This window comes from Sinocyclocheilus anshuiensis, unplaced genomic scaffold (assembly GCF_001515605.1).
Source record: "Sinocyclocheilus anshuiensis isolate Anshui unplaced genomic scaffold, SAMN03320099.WGS_v1.1 scaffold2177, whole genome shotgun sequence".
Classification (NCBI taxonomy): Eukaryota; Metazoa; Chordata; class Actinopteri; order Cypriniformes; family Cyprinidae; genus Sinocyclocheilus; species Sinocyclocheilus anshuiensis.
Window position 1 is genome coordinate 19703 of NW_015552714.1, and position 20333 is coordinate 40035.

The following is a 20333-nucleotide window of genomic DNA, read 5'->3' on the forward strand; positions in this document are numbered from 1 at the left end:
CCTGAAATGTTTGTCTTTTCATCCTGAAATGCGAGGCAAATGTTGGATCACAATAATTAGGAACCACAGTTTCCACAAATCCCTTCACTCGATTGGGATGTTCTCTTTTATTCTGGGCAGCAAGGGTTGTGACTGTATCATCGAGCGTATTTTGCAGTATTAAACACGTATTTATACTGATTTCATCAGGCTCCGAAAATTCTTCAAAAATAACACAAAGAATGGCCTTCTCAGCAGCCATAGTTGCAACTCTTGCGTCATCAGAACAGGGTGTTCAACGCACCACCGTTTCCGTTTAAAAAACGTTGTGCACCGTTTTTGTCGGGGCTGAACTCAGCCCAGGTCAGTTGCGGTTGCTTCCGGGCGAGCGGATTCTCCGCAGCTTTCTCGTCTCCGCTCTGTCACTATGACTCTTCAGGATTGTAGTGCGTTCTCAGTGATTTGCTGGTCTGTGGCAGATTGAATGCGCGAGGTAAGCTGTCAGCGAAGCACTCGCACAATGTGCTGTTGCTGTCAGATCTCGATTGCCGAAAATCACATTCTGTTTGATGCAAAACCAACTCGACAAAATCTAAAGAAAAAAAAAACACTGTAACTGTATAAATATAAATATAAATATAAATATATAAACTATAAATATATTGCCTAAGCGGTAGCCTAATTGGAAATGTTTATAAAAACGTGGGCTATATACAATTTTAAGAATAAAAAACATCAGGAAAAGAAGGAAAAGAAAGTCCTCTGCACATTTTGAACATTAACATGTTGTTGTTCCCATTGTTTTGCGTATGCTCGTGTCGTTAAAGTCCTTCTCTGATTTTATTGTTGTTTGCGGTGTTGCAAAGTTACTTGGCAATACTTTAAAGATATTATTATTTTGGGTATTTTGCATGGTCTGTTATTGGAGTAGTGTCACCTGGGTGGGAGTTTTAACTCCTATTCACTAAAACTACAAAAATAAAACAAATAAAATAAAAAAACTTTAGCGGATGCAGAGACATATAGAGCGGGGGAATCCCTCATCTCTCTCTGAATATTACGTAGGCCTATCATAACGTAACTATGTGTAAACGTTATTTGGTGGTTTTTACTTGGAAAACCAGCTATATTTTTTCTAGCATTCGAATAACAATGGATAAACCTGAAACGATAGAAGAAGGATTGGAGATTAATTTCATTTACAAATAAGGTAGGAAATGTGCATACTTTTAAATCGACACCTGCCACGGTGTTTCTTAGCTATTTGTCAGCTGTGATCCCTTTTGTGTGTCCTAAAAGCCTATGGGGGTGGATCTACTCACAATAAAAATAATAAGGCCATATAGATCATAACACTCGGGAGGTAAGAAGTGGATTATCCTTCACCTGAAATGTTTGTCTTTTCATCCTGAAATGCGAGGCAAATGTTGGATCACAATAATTAGGAACCACAGTTTCCACAAATCCCTTCACTCGATTGGGATGTTCTCTTTTATTCTGGGCAGCAAGGGTTGTGACTGTATCATCGAGCGTATTTTGCAGTATTAAACACGTATTTATACTGATTTCATCAGGCTCCGAAAATTCTTCAAAAATAACACAAAGAATGGCCTTCTCAGCAGCCATAGTTGCAACTCTTGCGTCATCAGAACAGGGTGTTCAACGCACCACCGTTTCCGTTTAAAAAACGTTGTGCACCGTTTTTGTCGGGGCTGAACTCAGCCCAGGTCAGTTGCGGTTGCTTCCGGGCGAGCGGATTCTCCACAGCTTTCTCGTCTCCGCTCTGTTGCTATGACTCGTCATGATTATAGCGCGTTCTCATTGGTTTACTGGCCTGCGGCTGATTTCATGCGCGAGGTAAGCTGTCCGCGAAGCGCTCGCCCAAGCAGAAAAATGTGCTGTTGCTGTCAGATCTCTGTTGCCGAAAATTACATTGTGCTTGATGCAAAACCAACTCGACTAAATCAAAAGAAAAAAACACGCTGTAACTGTATTTTTATGTTTTCTCAAGAAAAACAAATGTTTAAAAGTCCACTGAAAACATATCTTCTTACATTTTTGGCTATAGACAAGGTATTCATGTTGAAGATATAGCCTACGTTATTGTCAACATGCCTAATTGGTAAATAAAAAAATGTTTATAAAAACGTGGGCTATATACAATTTTAAGAATAAAAAACATCAGGAAAAGAAAGAAACATGAATCCTCTGCACATTTTGAACATTAACATGTTGTTGTTCCCATTGTTTTGCGTATGCTCGTGTCGTTAAAGTCCTTCTCTGATTTTATTGTTGTTTGCGGTGTTGCAAAGTTACTTGGCAATACTTTAAAGATATTATTATTTTGGGTATTTTGCATGGTCTGTTATTGGAGTAGTGTCACCTGGGTGGGAGTTTTAACTCCTATTCACTAAAACTACAAAAATAAAACAAATAAAATAAAAAAACTTTAGCGGATGCAGAGACATATAGAGCGGGGGAATCCCTCATCTCTCTCTGAATATTACGTAGGCCTATCATAACGTAACTATGTGTAAACGTTATTTGGTGGTTTTTACTTGGAAAACCAGCTATATTTTTTCTAGCATTCGAATAACAATGGATAAACCTGAAACGATAGAAGAAGGATTGGAGATTAATTTCATTTACAAATAAGGTAGGAAATGTGCATACTTTTAAATCGACACCTGCCATGGTGTTTCTTATTTGTCATCTGTGATCCCTCTTTGAGTGCGTCCTAAAAGCTGATGGGAGGGGTGGGGGCTCTTGGAATTTTTTCATTGTCTAATTTCATGTTCATATACAGAATAATGGGATGTGTTTTATACATGCTGCATTTAAACAGTTATTCCAGCCTATGAATCTTGAAGCTTGAAAGTTGTAGAATCTTGACAACCGAGTCAAAGATAATTGGAGATAATTGACAAAAGGCTAACTTTTCTTCATTTCTATTCTTTTCAGCTGAAATAATGACAATTAAAATTTCATGAACAGACTGAATAATTAAAATCTTACCCACTGTTGTTTAAAATGGTACAAATTATGGCACATAGCTTGAAATGTATACAGTTCTGTGTTATTGTCTTTAGGATTAAAACAATTAAAAGGATAAATGTAAGAATATGTTTGGTTACAAACAGAGCCAGAATATGTTTATTCAAATTTCATTCATACTGAACTAACTAGTGAGTAAGACTAATTATGATATTGATATTGTGAACTCGGCTTCAGTGTGAAATCAGGTTCAGATCCACTTCCACTGAACCGATCTGGGACTCCAGATTCAAGTCGACTGGCTGTGTAGATCAGGAGTTTAGGAGCTTCTCCAGGTTTCTGCAGATACCAGCTCATGTCATCACCAACTCCGCTGGTCCCAGTGCAGCTGATAGAGACAGAATCTTCTGCTTTAACAGACAGAGACTCAGGAGACTGAACCTCTTCATGAGACACTGAGAGAGACAACAAAAACAAAAACAGTCACATTTATGTCTGTTATAAAACCATTAAACTAAATACACTACAAAATAAAAAGCAAAGCACACATTCAAATTTTTAAATAAATTCCACAGTTTTTTTTTTGTCATAATGTAAAAATATATTTTTGTACCTTGAGCAAGTGTCCACAGCATCAGAATAAGAGAAATCATTGTTTCACACATGTTGGTGTCACACACTAATAATCATCAGTGGAGTTTTAAGCGCAGTGTTCAGTTAATATGCAAAACACTTTCAAAAACACATTCAGATGCATCCTGGAATTTACCTCAAAATCAATACAAATACATTTTGCAGCATTTTATTTATTAACAATTTATTTCTATTTTTGACGTGAATGAATTAAAATGTATTATAAGTTTTAGTGTCAGTCTTAAGAGCAGTGTCAGTGTTATTTTGAGTGTTGATGTCAGTGTCAGTTTTAGTGCAGGAGGTTTTTGTACAACTATTGATTGGGTTTGTATCACTGTGACAGTGAAACAGCATCGAACAAAAACCTTGCAGTCTGACGGCACAGTGAATGTACTCAGCAATTATGTACTAATTTCTATTAAATGAGAAATTAATTTGTCAGTATGAACAAAATATTTAATCAATCTACACTTTCTGTCTATGATTCTGTGATGAACAGTTAAATTTTTCTTTCATCCTGTTTAAGTGCATAAATCCTGACACCCATTTAAAGACTTCAGACTATTAGCCCAATTTTAATGCAATTAAGTAAAATAAGCTAAAAATTATCAGTAAAGCCATATTATTATCAATGTGATTTCTCAAATAACTTATTTTAAATGTTGAACTAATATTTAATGAAAAAATAAAATATTGTATTAAATTAAAATATAATGGTTAAGATGTCATGTTAAAATAAATATCTCTTTTGCTGTAATTGATGTTTCAATATAAAAAATATTCTCTAGGCTGCTCATCACATCACACATCCTAAAAATTTTTAAACCAATAGAAGTGGTACAGTATTTCATATTTTAGTAATAATTCAGCACCATATTTAAGACAAAATGCTTTTATTTCAACAAAACATTTATAGCATTGCAGTTGTAGAATTACAAAAGATAAGAAAATATGAGCAATATACTAACAGCATGTGTGTGTATTTCATTCATCACACTGCTGTGTGTCGAGGCTCTTGGTGACTGCATTGTGGGACGGGTGCGTGGCGTCACAGCTGACGGTTGTTGCTCTGCTCCACTCACTCTCAGTGAGGCTCAGGCTGCTGCTCCAGCTGTACAGTCCATCCTTCTGCAGCTGACTGGGACTCAGATTGACACCAGAGCTCCTGCTGCTGCCGTCCACCTTCCAGCTCAGCTTCCAGTCAGAGGGGAATCCCTTACTGGCCACACACAGCACTGTAGCCTTACCCTGCTGCAGCTCGTCTCTGGAGGGAGGCAGCACTGTGAGAGCGGGACGAGCCGCAGCTAAAGAGAGACACAGATGGAAACTGTGATGTTTCATTCTTCTGAAAAACAGCTCTATCAGTCTTTCTGAGTGTCTTTCACTTCCCTTTAAGAGATTCAGAGTTAATCAAGCAGATCTGAGTGTAACAGTCCATAAAAACACATTTACTGACTCATAATATTCAGATTTTAGATAATCAGTATTCATTATAATATATGGTAAAACTTAATAATAAGGTTTCATTTGTTCACCTGAACCTTAGAAAACTATAGTTAACACAAACTAACATTGGTTAGTTGAAAGCATTTATTAATCTTAGTTAATGTTAAATTCAACATATACTTAAAAAAGTTTTGTAAAAAACTATCAACGAACTGTTATTTTTATTAACTAACATACATTTTAATGATTAACATATGAAATATATTGTTCATTGTTAGTTGGCTAATGCATTAGGTTAGTGTAAAAAAACCAAGATGTATAACTATATCAGACTAAAATGTACATATATCTGATTTTAAACATCTAGCTCTCAGATTCTGATTTGTAATAGCATACTCCGAATTTAAAAAGAAAATTATTTTGTTTTATTCAATAAATATTAAAAAAATTAAGATTTTGTGTTTTGTTTCTTTATTAAAATATCCAAGTATAAAAGAAAAAAAAAAACATTTTCGTTAGACAACGAATCATTGGACATTTAGATTTATAATTTGATATTTAACAATATATTTAGATTTTTATATTTGTTTAGTGTCCAATTATAGAGTAATGTAACTGACATCTGAAACAAGAGTAAGGTATATTTCCCATGTGAAACAATTTAATTATAATTTACCATTTAGATAAATTATTGACTGTGGTCATGTTACACATTGTAATTTTTTTTTTAATCCTAGTTTGTTCTCATATCTCTTGTTCTGTGGTTTTCTTTTTTATATAAATATTTTGTAAAATAGAAAGAGATTTACTTACTTCCAACTGAGAGTCAGGTGCCTCCACCGAAAGTCCACACTGTATTAGAATAAGTCCCCTTACAGTAATATTCTCCTTCATCCTCAAGCTGGACTTGACGTATGTTTAGCATAAATTCATATCCAGAATAAGTTCCACTGAACCTGTCTGAAATTCCAGATGTAAGTTTACTTGTATAGTAAATCAGAAGTTTAGGAACTTTTCCAGGTTGTAGCAGATACCAGCAGTGTTGGGGGTAACGCATTACAAGTAACGCAAGTTACATAATCAGATTACTTTTTTTAAGTAACTAGTAAAGTAATGCATTACTTTTTAATTTATTAGGAAATATCTGAGTTACGTTTTCAGATAAGTAATGCCAGTTACTTTGTTTTCCCATGTATTGACTGACAGCTCTTCTGTCCCCATGTTGAGAGAAATCGGGAGTACAGAGGTGTTGTGTGCACTATGTGAACATGATGTTACTGTAATTCTAGACAAAATATAAACATGTATTTACTCATCTCACCTGCACAAAAACAGATTCAGTATTCCTCAAAATGAATAAAAAACAGTCAAATGCAACTCAGAATATTATACAAACCTGCAATAATTAAATATGTTAAATAAGACACATATCATTTATGCATTTAATCCCATTTTATTAACCAATGCTACTAACCTTAGATGATCCAAATCAACCATACTAATAAGCAAAAATGACACATTTGTGTTTCATTTTTATTGCTGAATAGTGTTGAACTTTCTTCTCCTGAATCAATATTCTTCATGCAATTTGTTTGAGCTGCGCCCTCTACTGTACAGACATGAATTTACATTTCCTTCAGCCTGAGGCGTATTTATTTCACTTTTGGTGGGCTTTTACATTTGTAATAGGAGAATTTTTTTATATTAAAAACAAACTAGCAAGCCCTGCCCAGATTTAAAAGGTAACTCAAATGTAACGTAACACGTTACTTTCCATAAAAAGTAACTAAGTAACATAATTAGCTACTTTTTTGGGGGAAGTAACGCAATATAGTAATGCATTGCTCTTAATAGTTACTTTCCCCAACACTGGATACCAGCTCATGTAATAATCAATTCCAGAAGATGCAGTGCAGCTGATAGAAGCAGAAGCTCCTGCTTTAATAGACAGAGACTCCCCAAAGGAAAGAAATTATCAAAAGTGAGATCTCTTTAACATCTCAAATGTTTCTCCTAGACAGAAATGAGGTTACTTTAAGATCGAATGGAGGTTTTTGCCTGAGTATCCTGCTTCTCAAACTTGTCTCCTGAGACAAAAACTCTAACACTCTAACACGGGATCTCTCACATTTGTCTCTTTTAAATATTTAGAATAGATCTCAACAACATCATACACTGTGCTCAGATATTTCTCCTTAGCTAAAGACTGGTGGTCTCATATTTGTCTCCTCCAATGTTTCAAACAAGTCAAGTCAAGTCAAGTAGTATCTGTGCAATCAAGTCGACGATATCGCTCTGGATCTCGCACATTTGTATCCTCAAAAGTTTAGAATAGATCTCAACAACATCACACACTGTGCTCAGATTTTTCTCCTTAGCAAGAGACTCTGGATCTCGCACATTTGTCTCCTCATCCAGCGTCTCTAGCAAAGGAGAAAATCTGAGCACAGTGTGTGATGTTGTTGAGATCTCTTCTAAAGCTTTAAAAGAGACAAATGTGAGGGTGTTAGAGTTTTTGTCTCAGGAGACAAGTTTGAGAAGCAAGAGACTCAAGCTAAAGTTTCCATTCAATCTTAAAGTAACCTAATTTCTGTCTAGGATAAATAATTGAACTGTTAAAGAGATCTCATTTTAATTTTATTTTTCTTCCCTCTGGTTAGCTTCAATGTCATTTATCCACACCATTTCAATCAGACAATACATGCATTGTCATATTTGAAGTTGTTCAAACTTCATTGATTTAACAGAGTAAACCATAACCTAAACATAACCATGCATGCAAAAATGGGCCGTATGCAAAACAACATTTTAATGCTAAACAAAGAAGAAAAAAAACAACAACAAATAAACACTGGTACACTAGTGTTACATTTGTTAAAAAAGGGTATTGCTCTTATACTAAACATCTTGCACGTGTAAGTCCTTTCTAGTTTGTTTGGAAAATGTGGTGTATATACAATGCTGGACATTGAAGATCAATTTAAACTAGTAACCCTTGATATTCTGATATGTTTAATGCTATTTAAATGATAGTTTTAGCATTTACAATATTAGTAAAAGTTTAACTTTCTCCTAAAATAAAACTGAAGACATCTTATGACAAAGCTTATATCTCAGTGAGACATATAAGACAATCACTCCTCAGTATCCTGAGCGTAGATTTGCCTCTGTCAGAGCCATAGCCTTGTGGGCAGCACATCGATGTGAAGGCACAACTGCACCTCAGACAGCATAACTTTGAATCCCAGCTGAAGGTACTTCCTGCTCTTGTTTCCTTCTCACCTGTCCAATTGTTTCCTGTCTCTACTCCTATTGTCCTGACCATTGAAGGTGAAAAACCCCATTGCAATAAAAAAGCAACCTTTGAGCAGTAAAACATTTTTATAATGGAGGCTTGCAAGAGATTACAGCAAGACAATAAAGAGATCTCCCATGTTTCTCTCCCATTGCCATTTTGGATTCCTTTTTTTCAGAACTTTCTCATGTCTCAGTTGTGTCTACTTTTATTTCTCCTAAGGATTTTTAGGAGAAACATCTGAGACACTGTTGAGACTAAAATGAGAAATACATGAGAATCACAACTATGTCTCCTGAGGTTAGAAAGAGCAACCACTGAGCAATAAAATATTTAAATATTGGAGCCTTGATAGAGATTGCAGCAAGACAATAAAGAGATATTCTATGTTTCTTCCACCACATTCTCAGGTTTGACTCCTTTTTCTCAAATATTTAAGTTTAGTCTCGTTCTGTATCGCGTATCTTGTCAGTGTCTGCGCTTGCTTGGCCATTTGTTGTGGAAAAAAATAAGGAAAGTGTGTCCAGCTGAATTAATTTAGTATTTTGTTAGATGGGTATAAAAAAGCTTAGTTTACCGCGGCAGCCGTCGCGTGAAGGCCTCCTCGTGTGAAGACCGAAGAGTGTAAAGACCATCGACTCTACCATGCGACTCCACCAGGCAGGACACCGCAAAGGATAAGTATCGCTTTTTATTTCTCCTTTTTCCTATTACTTGTTTCACTTCTGTTTCAAGCATTTTAGAAAACCTTTTTTAGAAAATCTTTTCATATTGTAGATTTTTGTTTTGAGAAACATAGTGTCATGAAACAAATGATCACATTCCCTAATATTTCATTAAAAATAACTATACTGGAGAAGCATTCAAATTTGCATCTACAAGAAGACAATATATGTAAATGTAATTAAATCTTTAATGAGATAAAAATGTTTAATGAATTAAAAACATGAGATATTATTGTTCAATTTAGTGTTATACATATGTTATCATATTCATACGTTTTGTTCTAATGTCACAAGTCATAATCTCAGGTTTACTGGGTTTTACACAATTCTTTGATTCTTTTGTGTGGATTTAAGGTGTACTTAAAAACATTTTCACACGTGTCCTCCAAAATGACCCACAACCTAATCAGTTTATATGTGAAGAAATTAGTTTATTCACAAACTTTTTACGAGACAAGTGTTTGACAAACTTCTCGGCAAACCACTTCCTCTCACCACTGCTTTCTGATGGTTTTCCTTCACGAAAAAAAAAACAAAAAAAAAACATTTTGTTACAATGTTAAACCATTGTAACCACAAAGCAACCATGGTTTTGCTACACTAACCATAGTTTAACCATGGTATTTGTAGAAAATCTGTTATTATTCAAATTGTCAATATGCCAAAAAAACATGTTTACTACACTTTTACTACAGTAAAACCATAGTTAATTTTTATAAGGGTTGGAGAACAATTACTCCGTGTCACCCCCTTTTGTTTAACAGAATTATACAACTGAGCGAGTCAAGTATAAAAGCCTTGTCTGTTTAGGGAGTAGCGCGCACAGACAGGCGGGAAGGCTCCAACTAACCTCAGCCTCAGATGTCACGCCCACGGACCTTTGGCTGAACGTCTGATGCATAAATATGTATAAACATATGGTCTGATGCATATGGCACACAAAATTAGAAACACTTCAGGAATTTCGAAGTCGCCATCTGATTGGTCGAATTCTACTGGATTTCCAGGAGATGTTTATGTCTGAATTTATTATGTCTGTATAGGTCTTTTATTAAGTTTTTATTTTTATTTAATTTGAGTTATTTTAATACTTAACTAAATATAATTAACTAATTTATATCACAACTAAATGGAAATGAAATAATATATATATTGCATTTATAAATGTGTATGTACATATACAGTATATATGTATGTGTGTGTGGTTGTACTCTGTTATTATTCAAATTGTCAATATGCCAAAAAAACATGTTTACTACACTTTTACTACAGTAAAACCATAGTTAATTTTTATAAGGGTTGGAGAACAATTACTCCGTGTCACCCCCTTTTGTTTAACAGAATTATACAACTGAGCGAGTCAAGTATAAAAGCCTTGTCTGTTTAGGGAGTAGCGCGCACAGACAGGCGGGAAGGCTCCAACTAACCTCAGCCTCAGATGTCACGCCCACGGACCTTTGGCTGAACGTCTGATGCATAAATATGTATAAACATATGGTCTGATGCATATGGCACACAAAATTAGAAACACTTCAGGAATTTCGAAGTCGCCATCTGATTGGTCGAATTCTACTGGATTTCCAGGAGATGTTTGTGTCGCATTCTTTAACATTCCGCCTGGAAACAAAGATATCATGAAGCCAAACACCCTCATCGAAGAAGGAAGCCGTCGTGTTTACAACTGTGACGATGAGCACTTATCAGGATCAACTAAACGCTGGATTTATGTAAAATAATTAAATGAAATTTGGCCCCCAAACTCTGGAATAGCCTTCCTGACAACATTCGGGGTTCAGACACACTCTCTCTGTTTAAATCTAGATTAAAGACACGTCTCTTTAGCCAAGTATTCACATAATGTATCTCATAACCTTTTACTTCAGTTATATCTGATCAAATGCACATTATTATTTTGCTTGGGTTGAACACATAATTTTTGCTTGACCTGTTACATGCTCTGGATTTGTCGGTAAACTCAGTGATAATTGTTCTTGGATCTGTTTTTTTTTTTTTTCTGAACAGGACATCAACCTTTCTCCTGTTGTTTTCTTTTTCCCATTTTTTCCCTTGGAACAATCCTTTCTCTTACATTTTTTTTTTTTTTGGATGAACTGAATTACATTACACAACAATTTGAACTGAATTACATTTCACAACATTTTGAACTGAACAGCATTGCATGACTGAACAGAACTGAATTCAACTGCCATACACATTTGTATTGTATTTTGTTTTCTTTTCATGTCAGTGTCATGATGTAACATATGATTGCTTTACTTTGCCCCGTGTGAAATGGCCTTTAGGCCAAAAGTATAGGCCTACTTGTCAGCATTCCACTCTTCCACTCACAGAACGCGCGCGCTTTAAACACATTTGACAAGATTAACTATCAAGACTGATTGGTTAACGCTATTTGTCCCCTTGTCGGCGCTCTTTTATTCTTTCATATTAACTGATGCCAAATCTGAATGATGCACTATTTTAACTTAAATCAACAAGTAGAATTGACCATGACATCCTCACCTTATCTTATTCCAGAAAAGTCACTCAACCAATGCTGAATGGAGCTCACATGAATGAATGTTGGTGTTGGGGAGAGAGAGTTCATGTCTGATCTGATACACGAAATCAGCACCCTCATTTAGGAAGAGCAACCACTGAGTAATAAATGTTTCCCATGGGTCAGGAGAATGTACCTCTTGATGAGACACTGAGAGAGAGATCAAAGGGTAAGTGTTACTTTAAATGCATATTTAAAAATGAAAAAGCACAAGCTTTGCAAAGATGCATACCAAATTCCCTGACAATGTAGAAAAACAAGTTTTAACCTTGTGCAAGCAGACCCAGTGAAGCTGGGAATTAATAAAATTAATTAATTAATTAAAGAATTAATAAAACAGGCTTGATTGAGCACTTATCAGGATCAACTAAATGCTGGATTTTCAAAAATATGTGGAAAAACATGATGTGGCACAAAACTAACCATGATTGGTTGCTTTACCTGTCAGTCATATGACCTCGTGGGCGGTCCTTGGCCATTCAAAGCGGCCATGGTAACCAGACCTTCTGCCATTAGTCTGAATGTAAGAAAATAAGTTTTAACTTTGTGCAAGCAGACCCAGTGAAGCCAGAATTAGTAAAAGAGACATGATTGTGTTGTGTGTCAGTGACTCTCTGAACATCAGAGTTTTGTGTGTGAAGCAGTAAACATGCAAAACACTCTCCACTCTACAGACGCCTGTCAGGAAGAGTACAGAATGAATTAAGTTGAATAAATGCTGAATTAATCACATTATAAATGTAAACCAGGTGAAAAAAATAGACAGCACATTACACAACAATTTGAACTGAATTACATTTCACAACATTTTGAACTGAACAGCATTGCATGACTGAACAGAACTGAATTCAACTGCCATACACATTTGTATTGTATTTTGTTTTCTTTTCATGTCAGTGTCATGATGTAACATATGATTGCTTTACTTTGCCCCGTGTGAAATGGCCTTTAGGCCAAAAGTATAGGCCTACTTGTCAGCATTCCACTCTTCCACTCACAGAACGCGCGCGCTTTAAACACATTTGACAAGATTAACTATCAAGACTGATTGGTTAACGCTATTTGTCCCCTTGTCGGCGCTCTTTTATTCTTTCATATTAACTGATGCCAAATCTGAATGATGCACTATTTTAACTTAAATCAACAAGTAGAATTGACCATGACATCCTCACCTTATCTTATTCCAGAAAAGTCACTCAACCAATGCTGAATGGAGCTCACATGAATGAATGTTGGTGTTGGGGAGAGAGAGTTCATGTCTGATCTGATACACGAAATCAGCACCCTCATAAGGAGGTTGACTGGCACAAAGTACTTTATGTATTTTGAAAATACAAAAATACTGATCTTAAATGTATTTAAATGCAAAATACATTCGATTTTTTCCTAAGGTTTTAAAATACGAAATACAAAACAGTATTTTGTATTTTAAATACATATATTAAATACATGTATCTGAAATACTGCCCATCCCTGATAATGTATACTGCTCATTCAGGTAAAAAGCATGCATATAAGAAAGAATATGTGTGCTTATAAATGTATATACAGTATTTACATTAAATGAAGTCTAAACTAAATCTTGATCTCACCACCTGTGGAGCAAATCAGCCGATGATATGAACTTATATATACTTACTCCAGGTGCAGGTTGTGAGCATCCAAATAATAATGGCTATTAAAGTCATGTTTGCTTTTGGATCTGTTATCATGCAGTTCAATGCAAAGCAGGCCTCTGTCCACAGTGATACTAGTTTCCAAAAAAATATTAAGCAGCACAATTAAGAATAAACTAAGAATAAATTCAATTAAAATATATTAAAATAGAAAACAGATCTTTTTTTATCTAATTTTACCACTTTTTGCCACATTAAAAAAAAAAATATATATATGATTTAAATGATTTAAATGTGATATGAATGATATATAACACTATATTTTAAAATAGAATTTAAAAGAGAATTTTCATGTTTTTTGATGGCATGAGTTCACATATTCATAAACAGTGTAATGTGATAATATGATCTGTTGTCTTCATGTTGCACATAGTAAAGCTCAGGTCAGCATTTGCTGCTGCTTTTTGAAGGTTTTAGGATCCTGCCAACTGAATTTAAGCATAACTGGCCTAAGGCTAAAATTCACTTACTCTATAGGCTGTTCATTTCAGCTGAATTCATTTCAAATTTAAAATTACAATTAAAATGTCATGGACAGATTTTTACTTCTGTTGCTCAAAATGTTACAAGGAAGAATGAAAGAGTATGTGAATACTGAAACAGACACATGGATTTAATGTTTCATTTATAATGAACTAAAGTCTAATTAAAGGGTTAGTTCACCCAAAAATGAAAATTAGCCCATAAATTACTCACCCTCAAGTCATCCTAGGTGTATATAACTTTCTTCTTTCAGACGAATCCAGTCTGAGTTATATTAAAAATGGTATAATTGGTATAATAAATTGGTTTTCACGAGACTCACTGGCGCATGCGCAGCACTGAACTCATACATCATCTGCCCGGGAACTGGTTCTGTTTACAACAGTGAGCGCAAGCTAGATTAAAGTGATTATTACGTTTTGAATATTTTTCTTACAAAAACGCATCGATTCGCTACAGAAGGCCTTTGTTCCCCCCCCGGAGCCGTGTGAGACACTTTTTTTTTTATGAATGGGCGCATTTTATTTCACTTCTTTTGGACTGATGCATGCAACACCCGCTGAGTGCCATGAAACAGCTTGAAAGATCAAAGACAATTTTTAATATAACTCCGACTGGATTCGTCTGAAAGAAGAAAGTCATATACACCTAAGATGACTTGAGGGTGAGTAATTTATGGGCTAATTTTCATTTTTGGGTGAACTAACCCTTTAATTCATCAATGTGTATTATTTCATGGATGTACTATTTATATTTATATTTGCCCATCTAATTAAGCACAACTTATCCGATGATATCATAACTGACTGATATTGTGAACTTCTCAGTATTTTCATATTCTCTTTGCTGTCAGACTGAAGGAGGTTTTTTACGATGCTGTTTCACTGTGTGCACACTCCACCACTATAATACCCCATACAGTAATAAACTCCTGCATCCTCAGTCTGGACTCCACGTATGTTCAGTGTAAATTCATATCCAGAATAAGTTCCACCGAACCGGTCTGAAACTCCAGATGCAAGGTTACTCGTTCTGTAGATCAGGAGTTTAGGGGTTTTTCCAGGTCTCAGCAGATACCAGCTCATGTCATAACCAATTCCAGAAGATGCAGTGCAGCTGATAGAAGCAGAATCTCTTGCTTTAACAAGCAGATACTCAGGAGACTGAACCTCTTCATGAGACACTGAGAGAGACAACAAAAACAAATATTATTACTTTAAATTACAAACAAAGACCAGTTTTCATTAGCTATAAAGCAGTCAATCTAAACACAATAAAACTAAAAAGCAAAGCACAAATTAAAATAATATAAAATGAATTCCCTTATGTAAAAAATATATTCCTGAACCTTGAGCAAGCAGAGCCAGTGTCCCCAGCATTAGAATAAGAGAAATCATTGTTTCCTATGTATGTATGTATGTAAGTGTTACACACTAATAATCATCAGTGGAGTTTTAAGCACAGTGTTCAGTTAATATGCAAAACACTTTCCAAAACACATTCAGATGCATCCTGGAATTTACCATCAAAATATATTTTGCAGCATTTAATTAACTGACATTAATAAAATAAAAATAATTAATTTCTAATTTTGTCATGTCTAAGCAAAACTAAACTAAGATATACTAAGATACGTCTTACAGTGTTATTGTGAGTGTTGATGTCAGTGTCAGTTTTAGTGCAGGAGGTTTTTGTACAGCTGTTGATTGGGTTTGTATCCCTGTGGCGCACGTTCGGTGGAGGCACTCGGCTCTCAGTTGGAAGTAAGTAAATCTTTTTCTATTTCTATTTCTATTAATTAATTAGTTAGTAATCATAAGAAGAACCGACCAATAGAAGAAGAGTAACTAAAATAAAAAAAGGCTATCCTCAGACTATTTTAGCCTTGTGTGACAGCATATATACGTCTTCTAAACGAGTTCAAATTAATTAGTTTACCTTTTTACCTATTTGAGTGGTAAATAAAATATATGCATTTTATAGATTAGGTTTATGTACTTCACGTGAAATAGAAATATGTCTGACTGTTTCAGATGTCAGTTATAAGTACTGTAAAATGGGGCATTAAACACATAAAAATCTGTATTGTTGGTATCAGATTTGGCAATGAATCTGAATGTGTAATTATGAACTGACGTTTTTCATGAGTAGAAAAAAGGGACATTATTTACAGTAATGTATAAAATAAAACACCTCAATTTTAGGTGAAATACTTTTTACAAAATAATACAAAATTATTTTCTTTTTAAAGTCTGAATATATTGCTCAGAATATAAACCTGAAAGGTAGACATCATTCCAATATATAAATTGAAGTCTCATATTCATAAACCTTGATTTGTATGAACACTGAATATATTAATATGAATACTGATACTAATGTGTTTTTACAGGCTGTTGAACAATGTTGTTTCAAAATTAAGCGTTCATGCTTTACTTAAAATGTTACGTTTAGTTTGGTTAAGTTGGATATTTAAGTTATTTCAAATACATTAACACAACTCAAAGACATTGATATAACTAATTGCAGCATTATTTTAAAGTGTTGATTAAGTTTTTTAATTATTTTTTTCATTGAATGTCACATAAGACAGAGATGTGTTTTCTTCTGGTGTAGCTTTCAAACTACAAGTAGCTATAACTGTAAGTAACAGGTTTTTAACAAATAATTGAATAATTTGGATATATGTTGACAAAAACCATATAACATTATCTATAATTTATAATTAATAAATAATAAAGTATGTGTGATTGCTGGTAAAATGTGTGTTTTTATGGACTGTTGCACTTGAGATCTGCTTGATTAACTCTGAATCTCTTAAAGGGAAGTGAAAGACACTCAGAAAGACTGATAGAGCTGTTTTTCAGAAGAATGAAACATCACAGTTTCCATCTGTGTCTCTCTTTAGCTGCGGCTCGTCCCGCTCTCACAGTGCTGCCTCCCTCCAGAGACGAGCTGCAGCAGGGTAAGGCTACAGTGCTGTGTGTGGCCAGTAAGGGATTCCCCTCTGACTGGAAGCTGAGCTGGAAGGTGGACGGCAGCAGCAGGAGCTCTGGTGTCAATCTGAGTCCCAGTCAGCTGCAGAAGGATGGACTGTACAGCTGGAGCAGCAGCCTGAGCCTCACTGAGAGTGAGTGGAGCAGAGCAACAACCGTCAGCTGTGACGCCACGCACCCGTCCCACAATGCAGTCACCAAGAGCCTCGACACACAGCAGTGCAATGACCAGTGAAATATACACACAACACAAAAACACATAGATTATAGGCATGCATAATCATTTGTGCACTCACACACAGTCTTAATAAAGAACAAACATCACTGTTTTCCAATTTGCTTTGTATGTTAATCTTTTTAAAGCCTGTTTAACACATATGACCAATTATGTTTTTTTGAATTTTTTTGCCAAATAAAAGCTTTATGAATCATTCATTGTTTGAATTATTTTGTCCTTAATTAATTCATTTGATTTGTTCCCTTGCTACAGTATTTAATTCATTTTATTTTGATGTTATTGTTTTAGGTACTTTTATAATTTATGGAGTTCACAAGAAAATAAACTGCTTATAGATTTCATTTTTCATATACCAGGGAAAACCTTTTGTGATTGCTCCAAAACAAAAACAAAACAAAACAACAAAAAATGGGTTCATGGACTAATCATGAAAAGTTGCTTTGGCCACAGTGAGCTTTCTTTCATCAAGGTTGGATGGATTGCATTGGATTGTAGTTCATGTGGAAATCTGTTTGAGACATTCTGATGTTAATTATTAATAGAATATGTAACCTGTGTTGAGTGTGTGACAATAATGGATATCAACAGTTCAGTAGCCTTTAAGAGTCTCTGTGTATGTTTGTGTGTAAAGTCCGTGAGGACGTCTATGCTGCAGCGCTGCTGTCTCACCCGAGTAGGTTTTTGTACAATGATTTTACACTGTGTGAACACCCAATCTGGGTTCTTTAAATCTCCTGTCCTACTGTGTTTACTCTGACAGTAATAAAGTCCTGAATCTTCAGGCTGGACTCCACTGGTGGTCAGAGTAAAATTCATGCGGTTTCCACTTCACTGCCACTGAATCTAGAAGAAACACCTGAAGCTCTGTCTGATGTGTAATAGATCAGAGTTTAGGAGCTTCTCCAGGAATCTGATGGTACCAGTGCATGCCAAATTGAGAGGTACTATCTTTTTAACACTGTTCACTGCTGGTTTATGATTACACTGAATAGTGACAGTCTGATCAGGCTTCACTGTTTGATCTTCAGATTGAGTCACAATCTGCCCCACGGAACCTGAAGAGAGACACAGAAAACACTGTAAAATAATATAAAACTGATAAGCACATTTAAAGTCTCACACTGCCAGGCTGAGCAAACAATGTTTCTTACTGTTGCACTACAAGGACTAATAATTTTTCACATTTAGTTGATCATACACAGTGACAATAAAGGACTTGATGAATTATACAAATTTCTGTATACTTACTCCAGCTGCAGGGTATGAGCATCCAAATAATGAAGCCTATCAAAGTCATGTTTGCTTTAGGATCTGTTATCATGAAGGAGAGCTGTCAGTCATAATCATCAAAAGTCACATATCTATAAAGACCTCCTGACTATAAAGTTATATTTATTGATTACTTTTTGTTTGAATCTCTCAACATTTTACAACAGTAGCCAGGTGGTGAAGACAAGAAAAAAGAAACTAAATTACAATGTCAAGTCAAGTCAAGTCACCTTTATTTATATAGCGCTTTTAACAATACAGATTGTGTCAAAGCAACTGAACAGCATTAATTAGGAAAATAGTGTGTCAATAGAAAATACTATATACATATTCATTATATTAATAAACTGTATATTGAATGTGATATTTTAATAGCATCTTTATACATTAAGCCATGTTAAGTGTTTATGTTTTTCTACAGGAGGAAAACGCTTAACAAGAGACTTTGCGCATTGCGTTAATATTCTGCTGTTCTGTAGCCACGGATTTGCGGGTCTTGTCTTTTTCTCCTACAGATGGCTTGCAGGACCCTGTAGGTTACGGTACTAAATTAGTTTTAATCGTTTAATCACCACCACAGCGTCTTGTCTCCACTGGCAACACGCACGATTTGTGTCGATTGCAAGTGACGTCACAGGTATCGGAGAGTGCAAGTGGCGATTGCAAGTGACTTCGTAATTTAGTTTCTTTTGTCTTGTCTTCACCACCTGGCTACTGTTGTAAAATGTTGAGAGATTCAAACAAAAAGAATAAATAAATAGAACAAAATAAAAAAAAATAAAGACTGCAAGTGACGTCGCTAGCGGAAGTGCAAGTGTCTGAGAGTGCAAGCCTGAGAATGCAAGTCTGAGAGTGCAAACGCAAGGCTGCAGCCAGACCCTTCTCTCAGAACGTCACATCTGCTTGTTAACCACTAGATGTCGCCATTTGACACTACATGGCTCCATACACGTAATTCCAACAGAAAAAGCATCACACATCCACGTTGTAAAATTTCTAAATAAGTAGCCTATCTCATTTTATTTTACTTTGATGGCGCGATCACTCAAGTAATCAAATGTTTGAAAAACTATTTTTGTCTTGAATACAGTCGTCTCCACACTCCAAATTTTGATAAAATTACAGTAGGCAGTGGTACTCCAAAATCTTAGACAAGCAATGCCATTTCTTGGCCACTGGTCAGGTTTAAAGAAAGATTTACATGTGGCTTTTAGAGTTACTGCAACACTCAAGAGGAAACTTCAGTGTTTTGTAAGCAGTCATAACCTTGACTTTTTACTCTTAACTTTTGGCAATGAATAGTTGGGATTTGAACCCGGGAACTCTCGCACCCAAAGTGATAATCATACCCCTAGACCAGGGATCCTTAAACCTTGCCCACGGGATCCACTTTCCTGCACAGTTTAGCACTAACCCTAATCAAACACACTTGAGCATGCTAATCAATGTCTTCAGGATCAGTGGTTCCCAATCCTGGTCCTGGAGAACCCCCAACACTGCACGTTTTTGGTAACTGTTCAGGACCATTAGAAAATCACAGGTAGGTGAGTTTGAGTAGGGTTGGAGCTAATCTCTGTAGCGCATTGGCCCTCCAGGGCAAGATTTGAGGAACCCTGCCCTAGACCAGGGGTAGGCAATTTCGGTCCCAGAGAGCTGCAGTCCTGCAGAGTTCAGCTCCAACCCTAATCAAACACACCTGAACAAGCTAATCAATGTCTTCAGGATTACTAAGGCTATAGGCAGGTGAGTTTTTTTTTTTCAGGGTTGGAGTTGAACTCTGCAGGACTGCGGCTCTCTAGGACCGAACTTGCCTACCCCTGCCCTAGACCAACGAGCCAGTTGATGCTACACCTTAAGGCAGTGGTTCCCAACCCTGGTCCTGGAGGCACCCCAACACTGCACATTTTGCATGTCTCCTTTCTCTGACGCACCAATTTCAGGTAATAAAGTCTCTACTAATGAGTTGATGATCTGAATCAGGTGTGTTTGATTAAGGAGACATGCAAAACGTGCAGTGTTGGGGTGCCTCAAGGACCAGG

The 20333-nt window shown here is 35.7% G+C and overlaps 1 pseudogene and 1 gene segment (V, D, J or C); one reads left to right on the forward strand and one right to left on the reverse strand.

The window, feature by feature from the left end:
- Positions 1-4542: 4542 nt before the first annotated feature.
- Positions 4543-15208, reverse strand: LOC107667789 (Ig kappa chain V-I region Walker-like; annotated as a pseudogene).
- Positions 15209-15420: 212 nt separating this feature from the next.
- LOC107667787 (Ig kappa-b4 chain C region-like) lies at positions 15421-17171 on the forward strand. The segment is given in 2 exon segments: positions 15421-15554; positions 16700-17171. Coding segments are annotated over 2 exon segments (426 nt in total).
- Positions 17172-20333: the final 3162 nt, after the last annotated feature.